We start from the raw sequence: 27,483 nt of genomic DNA, 5'->3' as shown, positions 1-27,483 counted from the left end.
GCTCTATGATCTCATTGGTTGATGCTGGTTTGTAGAAAACTGCGAGTGATCCCGTTGTGTATGCACGGCAGTCCTGTTTGTTCGGCATAAGGAAGAGGACAGGAGAAGATGGAAAGACCATAGCTTTCATCTACCTCTTACATGGTTATTATTTTCTTATTTCTTGCATTTTATAGGTTGTTATTACGCTGTTTAGATGTTATTTGGAGAAATAGTGTAACTATTTTGCGTAGCCTATCGGTAACAAGTAGATCAAATCGTATGATGGTTTAAGATTTGGTAGTCTGTTATCACTCGAAACAATCTCTCATAAATGTGTTTATTTTAGTAATAACAACGAGCAAAATGTGACCATTTTGTTGGTGTAACCCGTTTTCCCCCACTATACTATGTTCAGAATGAATTGCAGTGGTAGGGTAGGCTATGTAGCCTGTGCGCGATGATCTGTTACAGTAGCTCAATCAGTAGCAGGTGTATCATAACTAGCCTATTAGTTTTTTCCGGTGCTCAGCCACTGAAAGCGCAAACGTTACAATACAGGGGTAACATTACAATAGGAGGTTGCTAGGAAAGTGCTCTTTTTACGTTGTTATGTTACTTTCGTCAAGCCATTCAGGCTTATCTATGCTGTTGTCCAATTACTATCGCAGATGCAGGACAGGACAGACGGGGGATGAACATAAATACCTTACATCAAGGTGCCTATGCAGTACACGGACCACTAACGGGAATTATTTCGCCGACCTACGCCTTGGAGTAGCATACCTTTGTTTTGCCGTGGGACTATTGCGTTGGTTTGGATTACTGTTTTGGTGGACACAGAATTCGCAAACGAGCCTCAAAACGAGATCTCGTATGGAACCACCTTATCCACCGACAGCGCTTTTGTGTTGTCAGGCGATCCAAAAGGGTAGTCGACCGAATCATAATAGGAAGTAAACAGGAAAAGGTTATTGCGGAATTTTGGAATACACGATGCCACCCGTGTCATGTCACGGGACTGAACCATTCTGAAGCACTGGATTGCATCCTGTGTGGATTTTCTTGCCCGGACCCAGTTAATGGTAAATATGTTCTTTCTACCTTGGGTTACCTGGAGCATCAGAGTGAATTTTAGATTAATGACTGTAAATGTAAAGGAGTAAGCAGTTGTGGGAAGACTGTAGCCGATGCGTCTTGGTTAGGCTACCCTATCAGCTGTGTTGTATAGCCCATCCATTGAATTTAGCCTAAGCGAAACATATGTCGCGCCGACAGTCCCCTGTTGTAAATGAGCCTCCCTTGAATAGCGTGTTGTCGGAAATGCGCCTTGTCTTTCAGGTCAGGTGACTGAAATGGTTTTGCGATTGATGCACAAACTGCAATAAAGGAGGCCTTATGCGCCAGGATGCCGGTGGCCACAGGAAATGCTTTGAAGTATATTACTGGCCTTTCAAAGTGTTCAGCGAGTGGCTGTCAGTTCTATTGTGCGAGCTGACGGAAGGTTCATCGCACCTCGGGCATAGAAGTTAAAGGCTGGCGTCCGTACGCGTCTTATCGCAAAGGCCTAGGTGTGAAATTCTTTTTTGTTTGCTTTGTAGTGGGAAAATTTGAGTTTTCACAGCCGTGGTGAAAAGTTGTGTTTTTTTTCTTATGCAAGCTGCTGCCAGATGTAGGTCCAGTCAAGGTAATCTCGAGCTGTTGGTGTGTTTAAAATAGAAATGCACACTCTGTAAGATGGGTTAAACTAATTATTGACTAAACTAATCCATTCAGTTTGTTAAGAAGGCATTTGTTTTTTGTGTCATTCACCTTCACACGAAGTTGTTATATGGTGTCAGTTTCTCTCAAGAACTGAAAGATAACCAAATCGCTCCAGTGTGGAAAAAAGAGCGGCTCTGGCAACGTTGGCAAGCTGCGGTCACAATGCTCGGGGCATGACCATCCACGAGTGTGTTAGTCCGTTGGATCCTTCTTTGGCCTTTTTGCTGCGCCACAGAAACCAACCAAGCAGAACACTTCCCTTGCTCCTGGCAGGGTCCAAAGAGCAGAAACAGACTCGTTGCAGACAGTGGCAACAATAACATCTTAAATTCATGACTGAATGTATGGCAGAGATTGCTGGAAAGTGCAATCCATAGTAATATAGTAATATGTAACAAGAAGGATGGATGTGTTCAGTAGGATATTTCCTTTTCAAGATACCATATTTTGTGTGTGTGTGTGTGATATTGTCCAGAGAGTTGGTTTTATTGTTTCACTCAAAAATATATCTCCTGCAGACCTCTAAGACATGTCTTAGCCACCAGATGCTGAGATGGTCATGTCTCTTGGATGTTTAGGCCTTATCACCTCCATGCCACATTCTTCAGATGTGAAATGCTTGGCAACACTAAACAGCCATTGTGCTGTGGTCCTGCCATTTTGCTCAGGTGTAATTTTATTAGCAGTGAGTGGTTCGTTGAGTTGCATGCCACTAATGAAATGAAATGGAATGCATTGTTCAATGAGAATCCATCAGGACAATCCTTTTTGCATGAATGAGAAGGACACTATAAGCTTATTTCTAACTGCTGATGAAGTGGAAATGTGGTTTGATGTCTTGACACTGTCATCACAAAGCTTGTTAAGTTAGTGATCACCCTTGGAGCGTTTGAAGAAAGGTTAGAATATTCTTTGATCTGACTTAATAGGTCTATATCATTAGGAGTGCACATATGATCATAAGCTAAATTAACTAGTATATGTTGCAGGCCAAGTTGTGGTCAATATGATGGACACAAAGCAGTCAGAGAATTTTGTTTGTCAGCTGTTCATACAAAGCAGAGCCATGTAGCAATCTATCCATATGGCTCCGGTACAAAGAGTCTGCCATATTTTCTGTTAAAAACAACAGGCGGATGTCTGTCCAAAGAACTCTACTATTGGCCAATTTGCCAAGGTTGAAATCCTCTCTTTGAGCTGGAAAAAGTACTGGAGTGGAAATTGAACAAAATGGATAATTTATGCTTGAAGACTGATGAGTGTCAGGGGTGATTTGTCATGGCTGAGGCAGGGGGGCTGAGGAAAGTGCCTCTGCGAAGGCCACACGCTCCTCCCCAACCCCCTTCTCCTCATATTGTGCTTGTGGTTCTGGCTGACATGCAGTCATTTTAATCTACCCAGTTCCTACCATCTGACAGGCTGTGATTTGAAAAGCTGAAGCCGAAAATATTATTTCTGCTTGTCACTCACGCAGCATTGGAAACATTTGAATGTTAAATCCTGACATTTGAAGTCAATGTAATTGCATTGAGGCCAATTGCATTTTTGTTTTTTCCATGGCCTTTTTCTGATGTAGTTTATCTTTAAAACAAGGCAAATTTGCATTGAGCATGTATGGATTAGTTCGGAACTCTCAAGGGTGAATGTACCCCATAATTAATATTTGAAGCCAAATGAGGAAGGACAACTGCCGAGGTGCATGCGTCTCTCCGGGATTCCCTGGGTTGTTTTTTGTGCCTAATCAGCAGTTTCTCCCCGCATATGAAGAGATGGAATTTGTCATTTCCATGCATGTCTGCCCCTGTTCGTCAACTCATCTCAGTCCTGCTTGGCTCGTTAAGTGGGCCCCAGATTTTCGTTTTGCAACCAAAACCCGTCAGTCATAATCTAATCAGGCAAATTTGGCATCCAAAAAGAAATTTGTGATGGAGCCAGAATGGAATTGGAAAGCCAAATCGGTCGGTTAAGTTCTGTGCTCTAATCATCTCCGATTCCCATTCCTTTGGTCCTCATTTATAATGGCCTGATGAATGTGTCCCGGCTCATAACTTTTCTATAGAGAAATGACTGGATTTAAAATCATTCAATCTCTACTGCCCGGGTAGTCACTGTCTTAGTATCATATATGGACACAAGAATGGAGAGTAGGTGGAAGTAGGCTAGCTGTTGAGTTGGAATTGGGCCAACTGAATGTTGCTAAAGGGAAATCTAATGATTTTGCAGGTAAGGTCTTGAAATATACTCTCTCTCTCTCATCCTATGGTAGATTCTTTGAAGTGTCTGGATGGAAATATGAGGCTCCGATTTTTATGAAGAATATCATAATAAAATAGAGCGGTGGTGTTTGAGCTTGAGAAGATGCCCCTAGCATTTTGACTGTGGTAAAATCATTATAGTCTGCCATCAAGATGATTTATCTTGATGTATGGTTGCTACCATGTCTGTCATTATTTCATACTGACATAAGTACCACTCGTAGGAGTTTTATCATTTTGTGTGTGCTGTTGTGTATTCCTACACACAGGTGTGTGTGTGTGTGTGTGTGTGTGTGTGTGTGTGTGTGTGTGCGTGTGCATGTGTGTGTGCATTTGAGTGTGTGTGTGTGTGTTTAACCTCCCTGAGGCCATGAACAAATGGCCGGTCACCTTGCTCCTCTCTAAGGGATAATGTCAATCTTCTGGTTGCTAAGCAATTCCCCCCTCCCTGCATCAAGGGTAATCACCTTTTATCTGCTAAGGATGTCGTGGGTAATTACTGGTTGGCTGCCATCCTGTGAAATCTGCCTAATTGCACCTTTTTTATTTTTATGGCTTGAGGGAGGCCAGCTTTACTTTGAGGCTTGAACAAGGGAGGTGGACCGGTAGGCAGGCATTTGAAGTCTTGTGGGGCCCATTCTGTAGTAGATCATTGAACAATTTCCTAACCTGCAGTCAGAAGCCGGTCGTCCTAATGGCCGATCGTGCCAGGAACAAGCTTTTTTTTGCCGTCAATGCCGCGCTGCCAGCAGGTAGAGGTCACTTTGGATTAACACGTGAAGCATGGCCCATTTTACTCACAAAACATCCCCCCACTACTCCGAGCGTGTTGTTCCGCGCCGAGCTGATCATTTGATCATTAAGCATGGAAAAGAGCCTCTCGCGCTGCCTGCGGGAGACGTTCTGGCCAATCTTTTCCATGAGTTCCTGTTTTATTAACAATTTTAATGACTTGAAGGAAGCGCTGACCCTTAACGGCATAATGAATTGCCTTGGTGGCCTGCTGGGTGGGGTGAGGTTGGGTGGGGGTGGGGCTGCATGTTGGGGGGGGGGGGGGGGGGGTGGTATGGAGGGAGACAGTGGCCAACCTTTTATTAACGTAACACATTATTGCACACTCTCACCCTTCAGTTCCTCTCCTTTGTAGACTCAACAGCAGGAGCCGTGTGGTCCCTAAAGTCAGGACCCACCCCCAAGGTCCCCCGTTTAGCTGTTGTCCTTTGATCACCACCAGTCTGACAGTAATTGTTAAGTTATTACTCTCTGAGCACGGGAGTGCTATTTCAAAGCAACCCTCAGCTATCACCTCAGGACATCAGCCTGGTGAACAGTGTTTAACGTTCACCAGGCTGACGTGATGATGGTGTCCAACTTTAAAAACTACTTTGGCTGGCACAAGCAAGAAGTATAGGAGAGATGCCGCTCGACCAGGCCCAGTGATTAAACAGCTTGACCCTGGTGTGTGTGTGTGTGTGTGTGTGTGTGTGTGTGTGTGTGTGTGTGTGTGTGTGTTTGTGTGTGTTCGGAGTGTGTGCCAAGCAGCAGATTAGAACTTGTTTGCCTTCTCTGTGTCCCTGACTCTGGCCAGGGTTTGATCTCAGGGAGGCCTATCCCACCGGAGCCTTGCGGTGTATAAGGTCATGGCAGTCCTGCTTTGCCAACAGTGCAGTTAGCCCACGCATCTGCCACTCCACACTGGATAACAGGGTTTTTTTTTTCAACCGCTCTGCGTCCTTCTCTTGTATCAATGTAGCACTTGTAGTTTGTTTTTCCCGAAACATTTACTGTATTGTGGCAAAGCATATGTGGAAAAACAATACATCAGAGGAGTGCTTGGCATTCAAAAGCCCAAATAAACCCATAAAGAAGGATGAAAATACTTGAATTATAAAAAAGCTTTTTCCAAGCTGAAACACAAGGCACAGGGCCAAGCTTGTGTTATGTCGACTTTCAACAAATCCTCAGTGCTCTTTCTTTTCAGTAATTAAAGTCTTCTACTTGCATGTAATTTATGGTTTCCCACTTACTCTTGATAATAAAAAATAATTACTCAGACAAGGTGAAATGGCACTATTAATGGCTTTTGTGTGCCTATTGCGTACTACCAGAGAAATGGGAGGAAGTGGGGGGTTTATTGATTATGCATACTTTCTGCTAGTTAGCATCTTGGTCTTGCAACTCAAAATCAAGTTTGTGATCTATCAAGCAACTCCAGGAAGCTTCTAACTGCTGAGCCCTAATGACTCTGCATGAGGAAGATAAGGGCATAGAATAGATTTGGGCACCACCTATCAAGTTCTATTTATGAAGTACGGTACTTGTCTTGATGATTGATGTCATTTCCTGGTGTACCCCGTTGATACTAGCAATACATGGAATAGAGAAACAGATCCACCTAAAACAACCTACCTCCAACCTCAACTCGGATACACTCCATTTTTACATTTTTCAGGTTGAGATTTCCCCTGACATGAATTCCACACACACACTATTGTTAATGGAAATTGTAATTTTTGAGAAGGTGCAGAGCTGTTGTGGTACCTGGTGTTGGCGAAAGGCGACGGCAGCCCTGAGTCTCTCTCCCCAGGCTAGTGGTGCTGGCGGCGCTGCTTGTGCGAATCCATTGTTGTGCGGTGGCTGAGCTGCTGGTTTTGGCTGGTCCGCTCCCTTGTGCACTGGCTTGTTTAAAGACCTCATCTCCATCTCGCACTCTTTCTCCCCACTCTGATACCAATTATGCCGACTGTTAGAATCATGAACAGGGACAGTCTCTTATCGCCTAATCCCGCAGTAATTGATTCTATTAAAAATGCATGAGAGCATTTTTGCAGATGAATCCGGCGTCGCTGTCTGTCATATTCCCTGCCTGGCTGTTCTTTCAGTGACAGTGGGAGGGGTGGGGGTGTCATAGTTATCTGTCCATTACTTGGATAGGATGCCATTTCTTATTGTGGTTGGGGAGGGTGTGCTATTCAGAGTACTGCTTCATCCCATCCACTGGCCAGCCAACTTCTCTTTTCAGACGAGAGCAGATTTAGACACACTAGCTTTGATGTGCCATTTTAATGTTCGTGTTCCAACACTTTCCCCCCCATAGATCTTTATAGACAAAGGTGCAGAGGAGCATCAAACTAGGCCACCTCAATTATATGGATCTATTTACCTATTGTTTTCCCTGCATGTGTGGTGGGGACAGGTTCTCAATTCAATGGACCTCATTTTCACTTCACTGTAGGGTTAACCTCATTGAAAGTATTGTTTTGAAACTGTGGATTCTGAAGAGTGTGTGGGTGTAGAACATTCGCCCTGGTCTAGTGCCACTGTCCTCATGCACGTGGAACTTGTCTCTATCTGTTTAAACGTTGAGGTAACTTTGACTCATCACATGACTTGTTTTGCACTATTCCGATATCTGTTCATATTAAGAGAACAGATATCACAAACACACACCCCTCTCAGCACAGCACCTCTAGCCTGTGGTTATCGTTTTCTCTTCTCCAAAGCCCCAGTAAAGTGGTGTCACTATCAGGTTACTGAAATTTTACGAGCATTGATTGGCTGTTGCGTGGCTACCCAGAGGCCATAGGGCCATGGGGGGGGGGGGGGCACAGAAGGGGGAAAAAGGGCGAATTAGCATAGCACTCTAATGCTAATCCTATCTAGCCAGCCAGAGAAAAGAAGTCTTGGCTTAAACCTCTTTTTTTCATTATCATCTAATTATTAACCGCTGGTTACGGAGAGCTGCAAAGCCAAATAGAGATGTCTCACGCTCTCTGTCTCTCTCTCACCCCCCCCCCTTCATTCTTTCTTTCTGTCTATCTCACTCTCTTTTTCTCCTTCACTGTGGCACTTTCTTTCAATTTATATACAGTGTATATATATATAACAGATAGGGGAAGAGGCCATGGAGGCTGTTTCCTTCAGTTGGCTCTGATTTAGCGGAGCTCTGCCTCGAGGCAGGCATGGGGATGAGATGAAGGGTGGAGGGGTCACCCAGTCACTTACAGGAAGTCGACCGCGATCATCTTCCAGAACGGGAGAGGCCTAATGCAATCAGCATTTAAAGTATACATACATTATGGAGGAGGCTTAGGAAAGGTCGAGACCTGCCCGCAGCCAGTCCCGAAGTCTGTTCACGTGGCCGATTTTTAAAGGGCTCGAAGGCACGGTCTCGTAAGGATGCCTGTGGACTGAAAGATAGTCTAATTTGAGAGCGTGTGTCTGAGGGGTAAAACATGTTAAGTTTTTCATTTTTTGCGAAACAGGTGTCTAATCCTGTGCATTGCTGACTCATTTCCTGTCCTTGGGAATTAAGAGGGACATCTCGACTTGAAGCAGTCTTTTGGTCGATCAAAGTCACTCAGCATGTTACCAATTAGTTTAAATTCTAATCATTCTCTCCTCCCTACCCTGATCTTGTCTGGCTGCGAGTGAGGGTAAAAGATTTTGCCTCAGCGGGAATCTCGTGTTGTACACGAGCAGCCAGTGGTGTCTGTCCAAACCTCTTCTCTCCCATGACATCATTAAAGCAATTAAACTAAAGACGGGTGTGGGCAGAAAATGGCTCCACTGGCTTCTATGAAACTGTCTGGGATGGCTGACCCAGTCAGTGCCGTCGAATTCTCTAATGATCAGGGTGTCAGGTAGAGGAGACATTGATGTGCAACTCCATTTAGAACCACAGAGACAAACCACATGCAGACTTCAAATATGCCACACTACTTTATTATGTACAATTACTGATCCCCTCTCTCACACACACACACACACAGTTCACAACTGATGGGTCCTTTGATGTTGGCTCTTTAATTTTTCTTTTTCATGCCTCCCGTCCTACTTTATACATTCCGTTTGGCACAGTACTACCTTACAGCACCAGTGGCATTACTCCAGAAGATTATGTCTGGAGCAGCAAGCCCATATGTTTGAAGTCCACCATAAAACTGTCCTATTTTTTTATTTGAGGAATAGAAGTCGGGCATATCATGGTGCTGACTGAATGGGCCCCCGTCACAATGGAGTGGCCAGGGGTTACTAAACTGGTGGAAAGCTCAACCTCTCCGCTTTGGCGGGCTATCTCACTTTCTTTATAGGCTGATTGGTGCTCTAATCTCCCATTATTCTCCACATGCGATTTCTCTCAAGGATTTGAAGGGATTGAATTTAGAGGTATCATGCCATATCGCCGTGGCACCGAAATTGAAAAAGGGCTCTGCAGCCCCCCTTTTTTCCACACGCACCCCCCCCACACTCCTCTGCACCGTGACCTTGTTATCTCCCTACACGGCCCCCCAGCACCTAACTCCATTCAAACTGCGCTTGTACAATTAGACTGCCTCCTGCTGTTCTGCCCCTGTTAGCTTAAGGATCTAAAGCAAAATAAAATACCTGGCATGGGCAGGCAAAGGGGAGGATCCATCTGTCAGAATGCTCTTATCAGAAATCCTTAGGAGACAAAGGATCAGACGAGGCATTGCGGGACGCTTATCTTCCCACCAGCCTCGGCTGCGGGCAGCCGCGCGACCGATAAGGTGTCTTATCACCATCACTGATGTCACGGAAACGCAGCAAGGATTTAACGTCCTTGCCACTCAAAACAACTTGGGGCAGTCACCTCGCTGTGGACCCGGAGTTGGCGGGTTTTTATACATGGAGATGTTCGGAGAGCGAGAGGAGGGACCAAGGGAGATGGAGATGGCAGGTTTGAGCGCTCCGTGGCAACAACAAGCCCCCCGAGGAGAGGCGCCGACTCCAACCGGCTCGTTCCATCTGACGGGAGACCTCAGGGAGTTTGTTACAAGAACATTACCACAAGAGCAAGTGACACAGAAATAAAATGTATTACCATATACAGTATAACCCCCCTCACCCCACACTCCCTTCACTTTCTCTGTCTGGATTAGAGCAGAAAAAGCCCCCCACACACACACACACAGACACACAGACAAACACACACACATACAAAGCCAAGCCCTCGTTCACTTAAAAAGGGATGAAGGAGGAAAATAGATGGCTGATGCATTTTCATCCTTGAGCAAATAAAAGGGAATAATGGGAGGAGGTTTCGCAATTTACTTTCATTTCCTGTTGATAAAGCCAGGCAGGCTTTCCCCAGGAGATCCCCTTCCTTTTATTTTACAACCCCCCCCCCCCCCCCCCCCCCCCCGGGTGCCTGTTGTGAAATTGGTACCCTCACAAAATAGAGTCCGAGAAGCTGTAGCTTCTTGGTTTGCCTGTGATCACATGAGAGTGGGTCATGGGGGTGCGAGTGCGAGACCGAGTCTGAAGCTTGGCATGTTGAAAGGGCAGGGGGTTGTTGAGGTGTGTGTGTGCGTGTGTGTGTGTGTGTGTGTGTGTTGATGGGGGATTCTGCCGGCACCTGACTGGAATGAAAGGCAGTGTGTCTCTTTGAGGGCCCAGGGGTGTGGGTAATCAAATTTATACAGATGGGTTTGGAGGAGTGGAGTCCTCCTAGTCAAGGGCTGGCTAAGCTGCCCTGTGGCCACAGAGGTGAAATGAAAGCAATAAGCTTGTTTGAAGAAGAAATGCGGGAATGGGAGGGTGAGAAAAAGGAACAGAATATTGAGAGGTTTTGATACTTTAGTTTCCACCCACTGGTGTTTACTTTTGGAAGAATGGATGTCGGTTTTGTTTCTAATTGCATGTGGTATGAGAACGCTAGCTTCTAAAGTTAGCTTTAGAATTGTAGTTTGTAGGTTATTATAATAAGCCTGCCATAACCTACCTCTAAGAGCAATACAGAGGTATACAGAGGCATTTTTGTCTCATGATAACTATCTTTTAAAGACTTTTCCATCCTTACCTAATGCCAGAGTCCTAGTAAAAACCTTTTGCATGTAGTGCTGCTCCATGATGGGTTAACACCAAAGACTGTTGTTTTGGGTATTTCTGCAAGTTCCTTATTGCTCATCTCAGCATTTTAGCGTGCTGATGCAGGAATATCCAGTCCTCATGGTGACTCAAACAGGGCTGTACGCTCTATGTTAATACATTCAGTACAGGCCCCGCTACAAGTAACAACTGAAGGATATTGATTGTGGCTGTTCGTGGACCTGGGGAACTGCATCAGGAAAAATGGGAGGGTTGGAAAAAGCAGTACACCTGACGTAGCGGCAACAAAGAAGGCAGCTTTAAAGGCAGCGCCATTTGTCGCCATGTTATATGCTTTAAACCCCTCGGTGGTCTTTTCCATCAAGTTTCATCTCTTAAGGGTGAATATCCTAAACTGTGGCACTTTACTTTGTTCCTAAGAATAACGGAAACTGCAGGAGGCGCTTGTATTGGTTGATTTTGAAATCATTGTCATGGAAATACACATGATTTCTAGAATGGTCTTCAAAGATATTTACAACAACTGCGAAGGCTCCTTTATACGTGTGTCATTTAACCTTCAGTGGGGCGAGGTGCTATCAATCTAAAGATCTGAATTTTTAAACCTATTTATCAAGACAAGAGGAATAATTCACATAATAATCATAATTGGATTCACAAGAAACAAAGCCATCAAACCTGATTCTTAATGAATGAAATTACTGGCTAAAGCTGTCTGCCATTTGAAATGTTGATTGGATGTGATTCCCAACACCATGTGATGTTGGAGAGGAGATCTCCAGGCTGGCTCTATTGTCCGTGGCTTGCTGTTTGTAGCTTTTTTATCAGACGCCGGAGCAGGAAACGGCAGCGAGATTTATAGCCTGCTGGGAGATTGATTAGTCCCGTCATCAGAGCCCCATGCACCATATTCCCCCCACACTCAAAAAAGCACACAATCTCACTCTGTTATACACACACACACACACACACACACACAGGCACACACATAGGCTCTCTGACATGTGCACACACACACACACACACACACACACACACACTTTCTCATACACAACTGACACGCATACATACACATTTGCTCATACACAGCTGACACACACACACACATATATAGTGCCTGTGGGGGTATATTTGGGAGATTTCTGGACTATTTCATTTCAGAGAATATATCATTTGTCTGCAGCTAGCCGTGCCAAAGGAATTTCAGAACAAACCCAAAAGCAAAGAAGTCTAGCTCCCAGCTATCGTTTAATGATCAGTGCTCACAGAGCTGATGTGCTCTGACACAAGGACTGGTCACCAGGAAGAGATCTCTTCATCCATGCTAACACTTCCTCTCTCTCTCCTCTCTTCCTCTCTCTCTCCTCTGTTCCCTCTCTCTCTCTCTCCTCTGTTCCCCTCTCTCTTTTGTTCTCTTTCTGGTTCTCCAACAGAGAGGCACCCAGCGGCAGAAGCGGAGACCTCAACATGTTGGCGTGTTTACAGAGGAGCCAGACCCACGCGCCCCAGCATCTGATGGGGGGTGGCAAGATCCCAGAGCTGCAGCTGCCCGTCCCTCGAAAGAGTAAGTCCAGGCCTTATGTTGTGGCGCACCACAAGGTCATCATGTGTAAGCGGATATATCAGAGATGATTGGTCAGCTTAGCACTAATAGAACACTTAAGCGTGACTGCTGTTTTGGTCATGCAAATTATTATTTCAATATTTTTTAATTTGCATGATAAATTGGATTCAACTCTAGTTCACAGGCAAACAGAATGTATTACATTTATTTGTAGATCAACCTGTTAAATTGAAGAACCAGCCAAAACAGTCACAAAAGAGGGAACCAACCTGTCAAAACTATTCAATTCAACAATTCAAACACCATTTTTTTTTTAAAAGCAGAAACTATTGTCTCACCTGAGATGCTTTGTTTCAATGACATTTGGTGCCATTATTTCCATTTGGTTGCCATGCAGTTGCAATAGCATTCTGCAAGAACAATGATGAGTTAGTTCACAGTGTGTGAGGAGTGCAGCTGGTTGTTTAAGAGTGCTTTGGGGGGGGGGAAAGCCTGACCCTGTCAGGAAGTGAGCCCCAAACAGAGGCACAGTGGGGCCTATCTGCCAGGAGCCTCATTGATTAGCGTGAACAATGAGGAGGACTCCAGTGGGTCTCAGCATGACGCGCTGCCAAGCCTGGAATAGATTTATCAACCAGAACCAAAACCAATACCAATTTCCTTTCCTCTGCTCGCTGCCTAAGAGAGGCCACTGTTGCCTGCAGAGCTGCAGAGAATGGAGAGACAGAGAGAGCTGAGAGGAGGAGGTGATGAAAGGAGGTGGTTTTTAATTAGGCTTCCATGACTTGTTTTTCTTTTCTTTTTTTTTTTTCTTTCCGCGGAGGAGAGTGAGGAGAGGCAACGCTGACCCTATCTAACACCTTAGATAAGAGTCTCAGCTCATGAGGTTCACCTTGGTTCGTTCCTGGTGTGGGTGGTGGTGGTGGTGGTGTGGGTGGGAGGTCGGGGTGGTTGGAGGTTGAAGGGCTTATCTTCCCCCTGGATCAGTCTGACTCCTCCAGGCGGTCTCGTATCAGTGACACCCATCACACCACCCCTTAATTTAATTCATGAGAGCATTGATCAACACTGCCGCGCGGCTCAGCAAAGCCCTGTGGTGTTGGAGCTTCTTTCTTTCTTTCTCTCTCTCTCTCTCTCTCTCTCTCTCTCTCTCTCTCTCTCTCTCTCTCTCTCTCTCTGTGTCCAAGGGCGAACTGTGGTGACCTAGCACATCACATGTTCCACCAGCCTGGCATTACAAAGTTCAGAGGATCAGGGTCTGGGGCTAGCAGTGCTGCAAGGGGGAAGGCTAACACTGAAAGGCCATGGAGATTAATATTCAGTCAGACTCGCTAGCGTGGCTACATGGCCTGCCTTTTATGTCCGTAATGAAGTTATAACTTTTGTCACAGTTTAACAGAACTGGACAGCGCTGGAGAGATTTTGGGAATGTAATGATTTTCAGTGGTTAGAGAAAGGGGGAGTTTGTGTCTGCCATTTTCGCTCAGGGATTCCATATTTGTTTTGTTTCTGCAAGGCTTTTTTTTTTTCATGGAAGCTATGGAGATAAAAGCCATGGAGATGGAAAAAAAATGTGGAGTTCTTTTAAATGTCATAAAATCTGCCGTGACCTTTTCATGCGGTTGAGCTGAGCTCGGTTGGGGCTTTCTCCAGCCTCCACGCCCGTACGAAGGCTGAAGCCGCAAGACATGAAGCTGTATTGATAGGATTTTGCCACTTAGTTAATCTAAAATAATAGCACATTGGAAAATGGGGCCAGACGGTATTACGCAAAACCAATCAGTTGAAGCAGTCATTTTCTACGCCCCCGTCTTCCCCTTTTGAATTAAACCTATGTGGTCTAACATGTCACAAACATAGATTTCAAAGACTGTTAATTATCATTACTGTCAGTGCACATTACTATCATAATTAATGAGAGCATATTTCATCTGTCTGTATGCTCAAAGGCTAGTGAAAGCAGCAGAAATTGATCATTATTCCCTGGTTATTTGGACATGATTCTGAAACCTAATTGTGCTCTCTGGAATTGGACTATACTTTATTACACAAAAGGCATACATAATAGAATGCTTCTGATTTTTTCTCTGTAGTCTTTGATGATGTTTTGTTAATATGGCGTAATAATGCAGCTCTCCTGAAATTATGTGCAGTGGAAAAGGCACCAATTTCAAGGAAGAAAAAAAGTCCTCTGCAGTCACTAGGTCTTTGGAGTGTTCTATGTCTTTACCACTGTGCCAATTACCACACACACACACACACACACACACACACACACACACACACACACACACACATTGAACCCCCCACCCTTCATGCAAACACACAAACACACACACATCCATCCATGGGGCCCCTGTGTGATTAAATATTCATCAGGGATCAGCGCAGCATCTTGTCTGTTAAATGCTGAAACAGACGGCCCCTGCCTGCCGCAGGCACTGCCTCGGGCAGCCCTCTCACTCTGTTTACCTGAAGGACCCGCAGGTCCCTCTGCCTAAGATGGCCATCTCCCTGCTCATTTACAGCTCAGCACACAGGCTCTGAGGAGTCTTACTGAAGCCTGTGTGTGTGTGTGTGTGTGTGTGTGTGTGTGTGTGTGTGTGTGTGTGTGTGTGTCTCTAATGGGAATGGATGTTACAGTTCTTGGAAAGCTCTAGTAACTGATAAAAGTGGAAGTACAGGTTGGGTTTTTAAAAAAAAAGATGTTTAAGCTTTTGAGTTTGAGTACCTTCCACATGTTGACTTGTTGGAAGGTCCTCCACACATTTATGAAAGGGAATCACAAGTAGGGTCCAGTTACCACAGGTCAGTCATTATAGGCTTTTAAAGCCTCTGCCTGTATGTGGCTGTGCATCATCACCACGGCAGCCACGGGACCATGGAGCGCGACCATCTCTGAAAGGGCAGGAGATTAGCCTGGCACCGCCAGGTGACTCTCATCTCCCCAGGAAGGGAGCCGAGACCGACACGCCACACCCCAGGGGAACGGGACCAGAGCATTGTGGGATTGCAAACTGAATCTGTCACTGTGTGAAGGGGGCTACTACTCTCTGTGTGTGTGTGTGTGTGTGTGTGTGTGTGTGTGTGTGTGTGTGTGTGTGTGTGTGTGTGTGTGTGTGTGTGTGTGTGTGTGTGTGTGTGTGTGTGTGTGTGTGTGTGTGTGTGTGTGTGTGTGTGTGTGTGTGTGTGTGTGTGTGTGTGTGTGTGTGTGTGTGTGTGTGTGTGTGTGTGTGTGTGTGTGTGTGTGTGTGTGTGTGTGTGTGTGTGTGTGTGTGTGTGTGTGTGTGTGTGTGTGTGTGTGTGTGTGTGTGTGTGTGTGTGTGTGTGTGTGTGTGAGCGCGAGGTGCCAAAGATGTGTGGAAACGGTGGGAGCAGCCCTGTTAGTGTGTGGTCCTCTGACAAGTCCTAGTTGAGTATATGTGCTATTTAGAAGTCCTGCTGCAATTGAGTCTCTTTATTCTCCACTTTTACTGAAGCATTAGCTAAAAGGAGGGGGGGAAAGAGGGGAGAAAGTGGGCAAGATGGAGATGAGGTTTGGTCCGTCTCTCTCTCTCTCTCTCTCTTTCTCTCTCTCGCAGACGGATGAGCACTAATGGGCAGAGCACCGAGGGAGAGCGGCTCGTCGCTCGTCGGCAGAAAAGCACTGGAGCGGGGACGCCTTTTCCCACGGTGGCAGCCTGCCTCTCGCAGAAAAAAAAGCAATGACTAGGAGATAGAAAGAGAGATGGAGAGAGAGAGAGAGGGAGGGAGAGAGAGAGAGAGAGAGAGGGAGAAGGAGGGAGGGAGAGAGAGAGAGAGGGAGGGAGAGAGAGAGAGGGAGGGAGGGAGGGAGTCTCAGACAAGCGTCTCCCTGGGCGTACACACACACACATACACACACACACACACACACACCGAGTCATCTGAGCAGCCGAGGACACAAATGGAGAGTGACACTTGTGCGAAGAGCCTGTGCGAGAGCCGGCGGAGCCCGAGACTCTTCAGGCACTGATAAAGAAACAATCAGCCCTCAGGTCCCTCCATTCCTGGAGGAGGCTGCCCCAAACCCAAAGCCAGCGAGGGCGAGAGACGAGCGAGCCTGGACAGAACTGTCTCTTCTACAAGACTATATGGAGTAACAAGCATGCACATACATCTTTAGGGTCATTTTTACACCAAGTATTTGACTAATATTTGGCTGTATCGTGCACCGTAGATATGTACAACATCCCTGGGTTGCTCTCTCACATTCAGGGTACTGTAGATGTGTACAAGTTTTAGATTTAAATGCAATAGAACCACAGAAGTTACTCATTCAGTTAAGTGGAAGTGACCATGAGTCCTAACACTGCTTTAGCAAGTCAGGATGACCTCACCCTGAGTGCACCATTATTCTGGATAAGGATGGCGCTCTGGTCTTGTGCTGTGGGCCAGACAGAGGCTCCCTCAGGGCGACTGCGTCTGTGCGCACGCCGGTCTGGAACCAAAAAAGCAATTAACGGCCAGCATTCCGTCCACCATTCTGGTTCCGCAGCTTCCGAGTCCGGCTCCTGTGCACACAGTTTCCCCCGCTTCAGGATTTATGTCTGTTAGCATTAATGTCTGTTAATATTAATACAGAGTGGCCCAGGGGGCTGTTGCTGTGAACAGGGAGTGAGACTGCATGTCTGCTGTGGGCATCGCTACTGTTCGTGGTCTGGCTGAGGCTCTGGTGATGGACAGGGCCCTGGTGATTGTCTAGAAGGCCAGTTAGGCTTCAGATGGTTGTTGTGTTGTTTATGCTGGCTTTATGGTACCACTCACTCGCTCAAACTGACATCAAACTATTGGAGGTTTCTTTACAGCAGAGTGCTGTGTGTGTGTGTGTGTGTGTGTGTGTGTTGGCTAAGGGAAGGGAAGCACAATAGAAACTGGGTGTTTTGTGTGTATGCGTGTGTTGGCTAGCGTTTCAGAAACAACAGGCTCCACTCAATCATCACATCCGCTGTGCTCTGAGTGTACCCAGTGCCCCCCCCCCCCTCTCTCTTCTTTGGGAGTTTGTTAACCTGTAACTGCCTTAGGGTGCGTGCATAAAAGGATGAACTCACGCAGCGCTTATCCAGTAACACAAGACACAGGATGTGAGAGGGGTGGGGGGGGATTGCTCTTTTGAGTCAGCACCAGCAGTTGGATATTAGCTCGCTGACAGCTGCCTAAAGCACTAGAATGTGGGAGGAGCCTATTAATTGTATGGGTCTTAATCACTGGCTATGGCTCTAAGGCCCCTCTGTGTTGGTACAAGCAGTTGTCATGGCGACTAAATCCGGGTTTTAATTGCATATTAATCACCCCCGGAGTCAAGTGAGGCCTTGGGTAGCGACGGTAATGCATCATGTAAGAGTTGGTCGGATGTTCAGAGAGAGAAAGAGGAAGAGAGGGAGAGAAAAGAGTGAAAGAGGGGGCCTGACTAAAAGTGTAATCTCTCGATGAAAGCGCTCTCATTATTGCCTCTGGGTGCGAGATAATCGCCCGAGCTGCCTTTCGCGGAGTCACCAGAGCACATCTGTGTGGCTCAGATTTGATACGGCTCCAAGTTTCTGCCCATAATTGCATTTGGATAAATTAGGGCCGAACCAGTATCTGATTGCTTCTGATGATGAATCGGCTCCTTGTTGCGTAGGTTTGGGGTGGTGGGTGCGGGGGGGGTGGGGTGTTGATGTCGGATGCCCACTTTTACTGCTCCTGTGTGTGCTTACAGTGGTGTCGCCAGTGTTTATGTGCGTAGAACCAGTGGAAAATGTTCGGAGGTAGCTCCAACTCTCTTTTTATAGACGAAGGCTTATGAGCTTGTTTTTCCTGGTTAATCGCTGGTTAGCTCAAACCGCTCCGAAACCGTGAGGTCTCTCCGCTCTGATCTGAAGGGTATTGCTTTAAGCGTGACCATGGGAAAAAAGATTAGGCAGCTTACCGGGACTGAGTGCGTCGTGTGTGGGGATGGCCTGAGGCCAGGGTGCCAGATCATAGCAGAATGCATGTCCTCTATTTTATTGTTTGTTTTGCTTTTTTTGTTCGAAATCCACGCTTAAACTTGCATGCTCAGACGCTTTGTTGACATTCCGTGCCGCTCACTGAAAGGTAAGGCACAAAGCGGTTCAGGTTGAGTTACGACAGGTCAGGAGAAGTCTAGCGTCGAAAACCACCCTGTTAGCAGGACCCGATTGTGTGTTTTGTGTCGGAACCAACCCTCTTCAGTTCTTTGATCACCCTGCTGCCCCCCCCCTCTCTCTCTATCACACACACACACACACACACACAAATGCACACACACACACAAATGCAAGCACACACACAGTCACATACACATTGGCTCTCGTCTGCGGCCTACTTAAAAGACTTCATTTGATTTCAGATTGTGTTGGCAGTTAATTAGCGGAGTTTTAATTGAGATTTCGCACTTATCTCGGCCTCTGGGGGCAGAGTGCCTTGTGATGGGAGTCGCCATCAGGAGCAGTGGGTGATTGAGAACACGACCTTGCTTTCTGTGTCACGCTCGCTGCCCAGCTCCATGTGACTACCCCTTCTTGCCCTTGATCTACTGAATTTGTGTGTGTGTGTGTGTGTGTGTGTGTGTGAGCTCATTTAATACTTATATATCAATTTACTGTATCCATCTGTTTGTCTCTTTCTTCCTTACTCTTTCTCTCTCTCTCCCCCTATTTATATGTACTGTGTACTGTATACATACATACATACATACATACATACATACATACATACATTCATTCATACGTATACTTACTTAACTACAGTACATGTGTTAGTAATGCATACATTAAGAAGACGAGGTACACACATGTATATGTATGTGTGTAACCCTGTGGGTTTGTGTGGTGTGTGTGTGACCCTGTGGGTGTGTGTGTGTGTGTGACCCTGTGGGTTTGTGTGGTGTGTGGTGTGTGTGTGTGTGTGTGTGTGTGTGTGTGTGTGTCTGTGCCCTTGGCGATTGTGTGTCGGTGTGTCCCCCACCTCTCCACCTCCATCTCCTCTGCACAGGAGGTGCAAGCTGCTTAGCCGAGTTACACAATGTAAATTTGTCAGCTCCGCACACTGTCCTTGGCCCGGGTCAACTGCTAAGCGACTGGTGTTATTTTTTTAGTGGGATTTGCATGAGCAGAGGGTTTGCTCCAACACGAAAGCTCACCACACCGCAACCCCACCCGCCCCCTCCCCACCTCTTTTCCTGAGTGCGGTTGGCTGTTAGGTTTGGGTCTTAGCCCGGTTGGCGTGCCGGGGGTGATTAAGTGCTTAAGGTTAGAGTGCTAATTACCTCCCCATGTTAGTCCCTTCCTAAAGGAACCTCGCCGGCTGAGCGCACTTGGTCTCTCCTCCTCCTCTTCCCTTTGTCTCGCTGTGGCTGACAGTTTTGTGTGTGTGTGTGTGTGTGTGTGTGTCGGGTGGGGTGGTGGGTGTTTAAAACCCCGCCATTCAGCTTGTCTTTCATTTGTGAAATTCCTGGTATTAAGCCACGGCTGTCACAGCAGTCTCATAAGTGTCGTGTTTGTGAAGCTAAACAATCACAGGTGTGGTTGGCACACTACGGAGTGACGCACAGAATGAACTTTGCTGGGGGGGGGTCTCTCATTCTGCAGATACTCAATCTCAGTCCATTTTCAGGTTAATTATATCCATATTGCTGCTTTTTCTCAAAATAGGCACATTTGGAGAGCTGTTGGAGTAAATTAAAGGGGTTCTTTGATTCTCCGCCGCAGCAGATCTCCAAGGTGCCAACTGAAATTAAATGCTTCTCCAGAGAATGCTAAGTGGATGCCCTGTTGGAAACCTTGGAAAATTGGCCCTAGGCAGCAGACATGAAAGGCCATATGAATATACTGTAGGATGGAAGTATTTGTAAAGAAAGATGAAATGCGCAACATGACGCAAGTCAGGATAGAAACATTCATCTCTTTCTTTTTCTCTCTGTCTCTGTTTCTGTCTCTCTCTCTCTCTTGCATGCATGTACGCACTCACACACACACACACACACACACACACACACACACAGGTTTCTGTGGCCACCAGAAGAGAAGACATTCACCACCACAAAACCCAGGCTGCCACTGCCTCTAAATGGGAGCCATCTTTCAAGCAGAAATATACTGCACTTTTAACAAATGTGGAAATGTGTCTTATTCTTATTCCTCTTATTCCTCTGATTCTTAGTCCTGTTTGAAGGGGTATTGCGTTATGCGGTTGTCCCACATGCACACCTAAGCAGTTGTGTGGGGCTGAGAGGCTGACTTGTTCTTGTTGTCATCATCTTGAATCATGAAGCTCATGAATTCAATTCAGCGTTGGGTATGTAGCCTCCTCATTAGGAACAGCTGCGCAAGCAATAACTCTGCCGCTTCAGACCTCGAGATCTCCTCTGATGGAGTTAGCTCAGCGTAATCAGCGAGGTTTCTGCACAGCATTTTCTAATCATGAGCGTAAAGACTGACGGACTCTTGTGGGGAGGAGTGGAGAGGCTAGGGTCAGTGGCATTACGGTCCCCTCAGCTAGTTGGTGGCATATGCTTGGGGCTTCGGGGTCTTTTGCACTTCTGAGGAGCCCATAATCCCTGGAACTTATGAAGCGCGAAGGCCTTTGAAGCCTGGTTAATGTCTAAGTCGTTTGAAGTGTTTACCAAAACAGCAAACCCAATTTAAAGTGTGGGGTGAGAAGAAGAAGAAAAAACGCAGAGGCAAAAACACTAGCCCTGTGCGGGGCGCGAAGGACTTTCAGGACCACACAGAGCCGCTTAGCTTCTTTTTGAGGTGATGGCTTCACTTAAACCTTTCTTCCGGTCTCGCTTGCCAGTTGATGTTTTCTATGGGGTGTTTCTGGAGAGTTCTTGTTGTGGTAAATAAGGCTGGATTTCCTCCTTTTTCGCTGCTGCATACGGAATCAACCACCCATTCAAACCTCGGCAGAGAAGCGAAGTCTGCCGCTCTCTCTCCCCATATCCCTCCATTTTAAATACCCAATTTATTCCCTTTATGAGATGGATCTTGTAGATTGAATCATTTTCACAGTTGGAGGCTCACTGTAGGCCTGGAATGAAATGAACTCCCAAATCAATCCTGATCGAGAACAAGGAGCAAGCGCTCGCCTTGCATGGCTGAGGAGGCCTTCTCAAATGGGCTTGTTATTGAAAAAGAAATGAAATGTTTTGTTTGGCGCCCCCCCCCCCCCCCCCCCCCGGTTCTTTCCGTCTTCTCGATATGCCCATTGTGAAGGCTACAGTGGGTGGTTATATTTTTTTTGTGCTGACGACCGAGTAATCTGGGTTAATTTCGACACTTTTCTTTCTCTGTCAGGAATTCCATAAACGTGTCAGTTTGAGGAGGGGGGGGGGGGGGTAGAGATATGCTCCTGCTGATTTATTACTCAAAATGGAGGGATTTTTTCTGGCTTCTCCTTTGTTGCAGTGGGCTAAACAGGCATGAAATTGCCTGAATAATGTGGTTTAAATCCAATCTCTGTGTGTCCCTCCTGCCCTTCCGTAACAAAGCTGAATCTAAGTCCCCGTGGAGATTGCTATTTTCCCTCTTTATGGCTCCAGCGACCAGATTAGGCTGCTGCACAGGTGTGGGCTTTTGCCACATGTTGTCTCGCCTGAACCAGTGTCTGTTTCTGTGTGTGTGTGTGTGTATGTGTGTGTGTGAGCGAGAGCAAGAGTGAGAGGGTGTGACTGACTGTGAGAGAACTGATATGAGCATTCCTATACTTCATATCTGCAGTAAGCTATAAGAACAGACAGTAAGACACGAATCAAAGTCAAACTGGTATTTTTAGACAAAATGTGTTTGTTTGTTTTTCTGTACATGGCTTAGATTGTTTCTAGTTTCCTCGGTTGTGTGTTTTGAAGTTTGAAGACCATAAAAATGCCACAACCCTGCCTCTCATCTTTCCGTGTTGAGATAATGGAGCAAATCGAATGTGTAATTGTGCCTCTTTGTTGTGTTGGATTCCCCTCACTTACTCTTGTTCTCTGCTTGTGTGGCTCTTAGTATGTTGCACAGGCGAATGCCAATAATTCTACAACCACTGCAGGAAAATTGGCTTTTCTCTTCCCTCACTCTCACCCCCACCACCCCCCCTCCTCTCCTCTCCTCTCCCATTCCTTGATTTCCCTGGGTAATCCAATTTTGCACAGAAAAAAAGATAGAATTAATTTCATAATGCAGTGATCAAACATTGCCCGAGGTGTCTTCTTCCACAAAATGAGTTTTTAAAAAGATGCAGATGTCGGAGGATGAGTAGCCTCCTGAGGAAACAAAGGAGATGAGGAGTGTGTGGGGGTGTGTGTGTGTGTGTGTGTGTGTGTGTGTGTGTGTGTGTGTGTGTGTGTGTGTGTGTGTGTGTGTGTGTGTGTGTGTGAAGGGATAGTAACGTTAGAGAGGCTCCCAATAACTTCAACCTTATTGGCCATTTCTTCCATTCAACACCTTTATCTTATTCATTTTTTACACACACACACACACACACACACTGTACTACTAATCATTTTTTGACATTTACCATGACCGCTTTAGTGCCATCATATTGAGCCCTCTGTGAAACAAATGTCTTTAACTGTTCATTATCAGGGCCCCTTCCTATTAAGCTTGCGGTAAGCGATGCTAAGCAATTTTTAACGTGTACACTTTTTGTAACATTCCGCAAATATCTTCTCACGATCCACTAGCTCTCCATTCTCCATGCCCTAAACGATAACAAAACACTGTGTGGAGTTTCTCAGGGAGCACTGAAGGGAGGGGTGAGCTTACCTCTCTTGTGTTTTGTTTGGTCTTTGGTTCAAACATAATTGAAGTTGCTTTGGACAAAAGCATCTGCTAAGAATCACAAACAAATAAACAAACGCGACGTCATCCAACATCGCTTACCATGTTATTTAAGGCAGCCTTCATTTTACTCTTCGCTCTGTACTCTGTACTTGTTATTGTTGTGTGGTTTCCCATATGCTCCCATAGGACATGAGCAGCTATGCTTCCTTAACAGTGATTCCTATAAAAATGCCTCGCTAATCCTTAGGAAATTGATCTGTAAGCCTATAATATCTTGGTGATTACAGCCATCTTTTTGTGTGACTCTGGGGGGAAAGGCATATTTGAGTGCTATGTCTTGTCATTGTGTATTCGCGAAATGAAAAATCAAGAAATGAAAGGGGAAACAAACAAAGAAATGAGAAATCAAGAAAAATTAAACAAGAAATGAGTAATAGCTGTCTGTGTAGCTGTTCATCTTCTTGGGGGAATTCTATTGAAGCTAATTGCTCTTCTATCTGTATGTGTCGATTACAGGTGAGATGAGTTCTGTTCACTCTCCGCGGTACCCGACCCCAGCTGAGCTGGACGCCTTCGCCCGCAAGGCGGCCGAAAACCCCTTGTCCATCAAGATCTTCCCCACCAACATCAGGGTCCCGCAGCACAAGCAGATCAGCCGGACGGTGAATGGCCTGGACACCACGGGCACGCGGTACAGCCCGTACGCGCAACCGTACTCCGGCGGGTACCAGGGCCTGTTGGCTGTGGTCAGGACTCCCACGGTGAGCGGCGGCAGCAGCAAAGGCGTGCTGAAGAACGCCGAGGGCAAGCGGGCGAAGCTGTCCCCCGCCCACATCGCCGTGGCTCCGTACGCGCCGCCGGCCAACAGCACAGTGGCCAGCAGGCTCCGGCAGAAGGCCTACGGCGTGGCCCACTGCAAGCCCCTGGAGGTGTCCAACATCCCAGGGCCGCCCAACGTCATCATGGCCGCCTCAGTGGTCCCCGTGTCGGGGGGACAGAGCTTGCCCCTGGCGCCCCAGTCGGAGATCCCCGTACAAAGCCTGCTGCGACACATGGGGAGGCCGCCCCACGCAGCCCACACCCAGGGACTACAGCAGCTCGGCGAGGCCCAGACGTCCAGCCCTGCTCTCCAGGCGGCCACTGCCGCTGCTGGTGGAGGCAGTGGTGGTGTCGGGGGCACCGCCGTCACCTGCTCGGACTCGGGTTTCGCCCTGGCAGCCCCCCCCCACAGTGGCCTGGCCTACTCAGGAGCGGTGCTGCCCATGCAGAGTGCAGACACAGCCACCGGGGGGCAGTATATGGACAGTGTGGATTATGCGCTATGGCACCACAAACAGCATAAACAGCAGCAGCAGCAGCAGCATCAGCAGCAGCATCATCAGCATTACCACCAGGGGGCGCTACGGATGTACGGGGCAAACAGCGGTGGCGGTGCGGTGGTCAGCCGCTCCCCCGAAACCTGCGTCCCCCAGCTGGCCTTCCGTGGGGGCGGTGGCATGGTTGGGGGCGGCTCGCTGGAGCGCGTGGGCTCCTCGCCCCTGCACTGCCCGGCCATGCACGGCGAGTTCTCCGTGGGCCAGTTCTTCGCGCCGCCCTGGAACAGCGTGCTGGCCACCCCGGACAGCGACTGTTACAACTCCCTGGAGCTGCCCCTCGGCTCGGCCATGGGGCTCCCCCACCCCCACCACCACCACTCCCACCACCACCACCACCACCAGCCCCACGTGCTCCCCCAGCACTACCCTGCCGACCGGGGGAGCCTGGGCCTCTGCTGTGGTGGCGGCCCCATCGGACCCCCCAGTCGGACCCTGTGCCACGCCTCGGTGCTCAGCAGCAGCCTGCAGTCTCTGGAGTGCCTGATCAGTGAGATCCACCCCCCTTGTATCAAGGAGCGCATGCTGGGCCGGGGCTACGAGGCGGTGGGCGGCTCGGTCGGCATGATGGGAACTCGGCTCCTCGACCCTCAACCCGCACACATCCAGCTCCCCGTCTTCAGATAAGGTCAAGTGTCCGGAGGGAATCGTTGGGAGCGGTGGTGAACGGAGAGGCTGGACATGATAGCATGTCAATGCAAGCTAGCCTGAAGGAGACGTTGAGAGAGCTAGGAGAGACTTGCTGTAGGATGGCTGTCTTCTTCTTCGGTATGGGGCTCGCCTTATCGGTGGAGCTCATCGCTAGCCACGACTGGAACTGACACTGAAATCGATCCTGTGGCGTTGTTTGCATTGTACTTGTCCTTTATAGAACTGGACTGAGCAAACTGAGGGGTTTGCTACCATTTGCCTGATTTAGTTTTTTTGTCAGTCAGACTCGAGTACCAACAGGGAACGTTTTTTTGTCACTGTACTCCATTGGACTGTTTTTGCATTTGAGATGACCCAGTAGTTGCCAGAAGGAGTGCCCCTGCGAAGGCTGCCAAAAATGACTCACAGGAGCCCTATTTTGAGGGCGGTAATGTAACGTTGACTGGCCGATGACACCCAGCGGATCTCAATATCCATGCGGTTAAAATGGACTGCTAGCTAGCTTGCACATTCTCATTCGCTTACATTCATTTACGGGTTTTCAGGGATGCGATTGAATGAGAGTGTGCTAGCTTGCTAGGGGTTCACTTTAGGACTTTATCAACTCCGTTGTTTCAACCACGGTGCTCCCCTCAAATTAGGGCTCAATAATTTTTTTCGTACTACCCCAATTTAGGTATATGTCATTGTCAGGTCAACGTGGTTTAACTTAAAAAATAAATCTGTATGTCCGTAGTGACAGATTTGTTATTGAAATGGTACTATAATCATAATAATTATGATGTACAATTGCACTGCTATGAGCATAGCAACTGATGAAGATGATCTGAGGAGTGGGGAAGGGGTCAGAAAAAAAAAAGATTTATTTAAAACTTTAAAACTTGAATTGTATCCCCCTCAATAAGCTGTTTTGTGTGTGTTATGTTGGAATCATTTGAGGCTGCTAATGAGCAAAAGTATTTAAGAAATTATTTGACTTTTTTTTTAACCTTTTTTCTGTAACGGAGGGGTGTCATGGTGGTTCTATTTTATGCCCCAGATGTAGTTTAAGAATGTTGTTTGATGCAGATACACCTGGAAACACACTGCTGTTTTTGAATGTGTGTGTGTGTGTGTGTGTGTGTGTGTGTGTGTGTGTGTTGTCGTCCATGCTGTTCATGTATCATGCAGATACACCTGGAAACACACTGCTGTTTTTGAATGTGTGTGTGGATGTGTGAAACAGCTAAACTGGTAAAACCCCATGCATCTCTATCTGCATCCATGGCAAAATCTTCTGGAACCCGATTGCTTTGCTTGAGACAGAAAAGGGAGAAAGTTATTTTCCAGTGTCATTTTACATTTTAAAATATTTATTGAAGTAACAAAATTAGTCACTGTTTCTGTTTTATTACTGTATGCCTGGGAGACACCTGTGGTTAATGCGTTCCCTCATTTTTATTTCGTGTGAGTTTGCTGATGTATTTTCAGTTTGTATTGAGCAATGGTATGTTTTGAAAGACACGGTACACAATGGGCTAGATTTTATGAAGTGCAATTATACTGTCAACAAATGGGCCCTCTCTCCACCTGCTGTTGAAACAATTCTATTTACATTCTATTTACAATGTATGACTCCTTCCCAAGCATACTTCCTTATCATAATTAAGATTGTCAAATAAATCTAATTTAGGGATGTTTTTTTACACAAGTCTGGTGGTGTTTTTATTTTGATATCTTGACAACCTCATTTGATGTGGAGTTACTGAGTGCAACTATGAGCAATATGCAGCACCTCATCTCTGCGGCACAACATTCATCTTCCAGGCGGAAAAATCCTTTATAAACATCATTAGCATTTTTTACCAGCACGATTTCATTTCCCTATCCAGGGTAATCAGTTCTGTAGTTTTGCTTTGTTTGATTTCAATCGGAACACTTCACGCTACATTAGCAAGACGTCTGAAATTGGCGCATAATGGAGAAGTATTACCTTGGTGTTGTGAGTCAGAAATGAATTAGAAATAGAAATCTTCTAGGCTTCACAGGGCTGGTTCAAAGCTTCTTTGGGGGTGGTTCTGCCTGTTTTCTGTGCAACCCTGGCCTGGTACAGAAATAAGATGAAAGTATTCAGCCTTGCACAAAGCCAGGATATGTAAAATGACAGACTAATCTCCTCAGGTTCAGGCTGCTTTGTGCTTGGTTTCTGATGGATGCCGCTGATAATGTGTTTGTTTCACACATGATGGTTTTGAGAGCTGAAGCTGGTGACCTACTAA

The 27,483-nt window shown here is 46.7% G+C and overlaps 1 protein-coding gene across 2 annotated transcripts; it reads left to right on the top strand.

The window, feature by feature from the left end:
• The first annotated feature begins 87 nt into the window (after positions 1-87).
• On the top strand, positions 88-26,885 carry LOC143141925 (protein FAM222A-like). Of its 2 annotated transcripts, none has more exons than XM_076302605.1 (3): positions 88-144; positions 12,284-12,414; positions 23,718-26,885. In XM_076302605.1, the coding sequence occupies exons 2-3, from the start codon at positions 12,318-12,320 to the stop codon at positions 25,199-25,201; spliced, it is 1,581 nt and encodes a 526-aa protein (XP_076158720.1). In that variant the 5' UTR covers positions 88-144; positions 12,284-12,317; the 3' UTR covers positions 25,202-26,885. The 2 variants fall into 2 exon arrangements, with proteins under 2 accessions (XP_076158720.1, XP_076158719.1); XM_076302604.1 differs by lacking the exon at positions 88-144 and adding an exon at positions 453-1,064.
• Positions 26,886-27,483: the final 598 nt, after the last annotated feature.

This window comes from Alosa pseudoharengus, unplaced genomic scaffold (genome assembly GCF_046254945.1).
Source record: "Alosa pseudoharengus isolate Yale_2024_CS ecotype anadromous, Long Island Sound unplaced genomic scaffold, YU_APseudo_1.1 YU_APseudo_1.1_scf_24, whole genome shotgun sequence".
NCBI classification, from domain to species: Eukaryota; Metazoa; Chordata; class Actinopteri; order Clupeiformes; family Clupeidae; genus Alosa; species Alosa pseudoharengus.
This window is presented reverse-complemented; position numbering and strand designations above follow the sequence as displayed.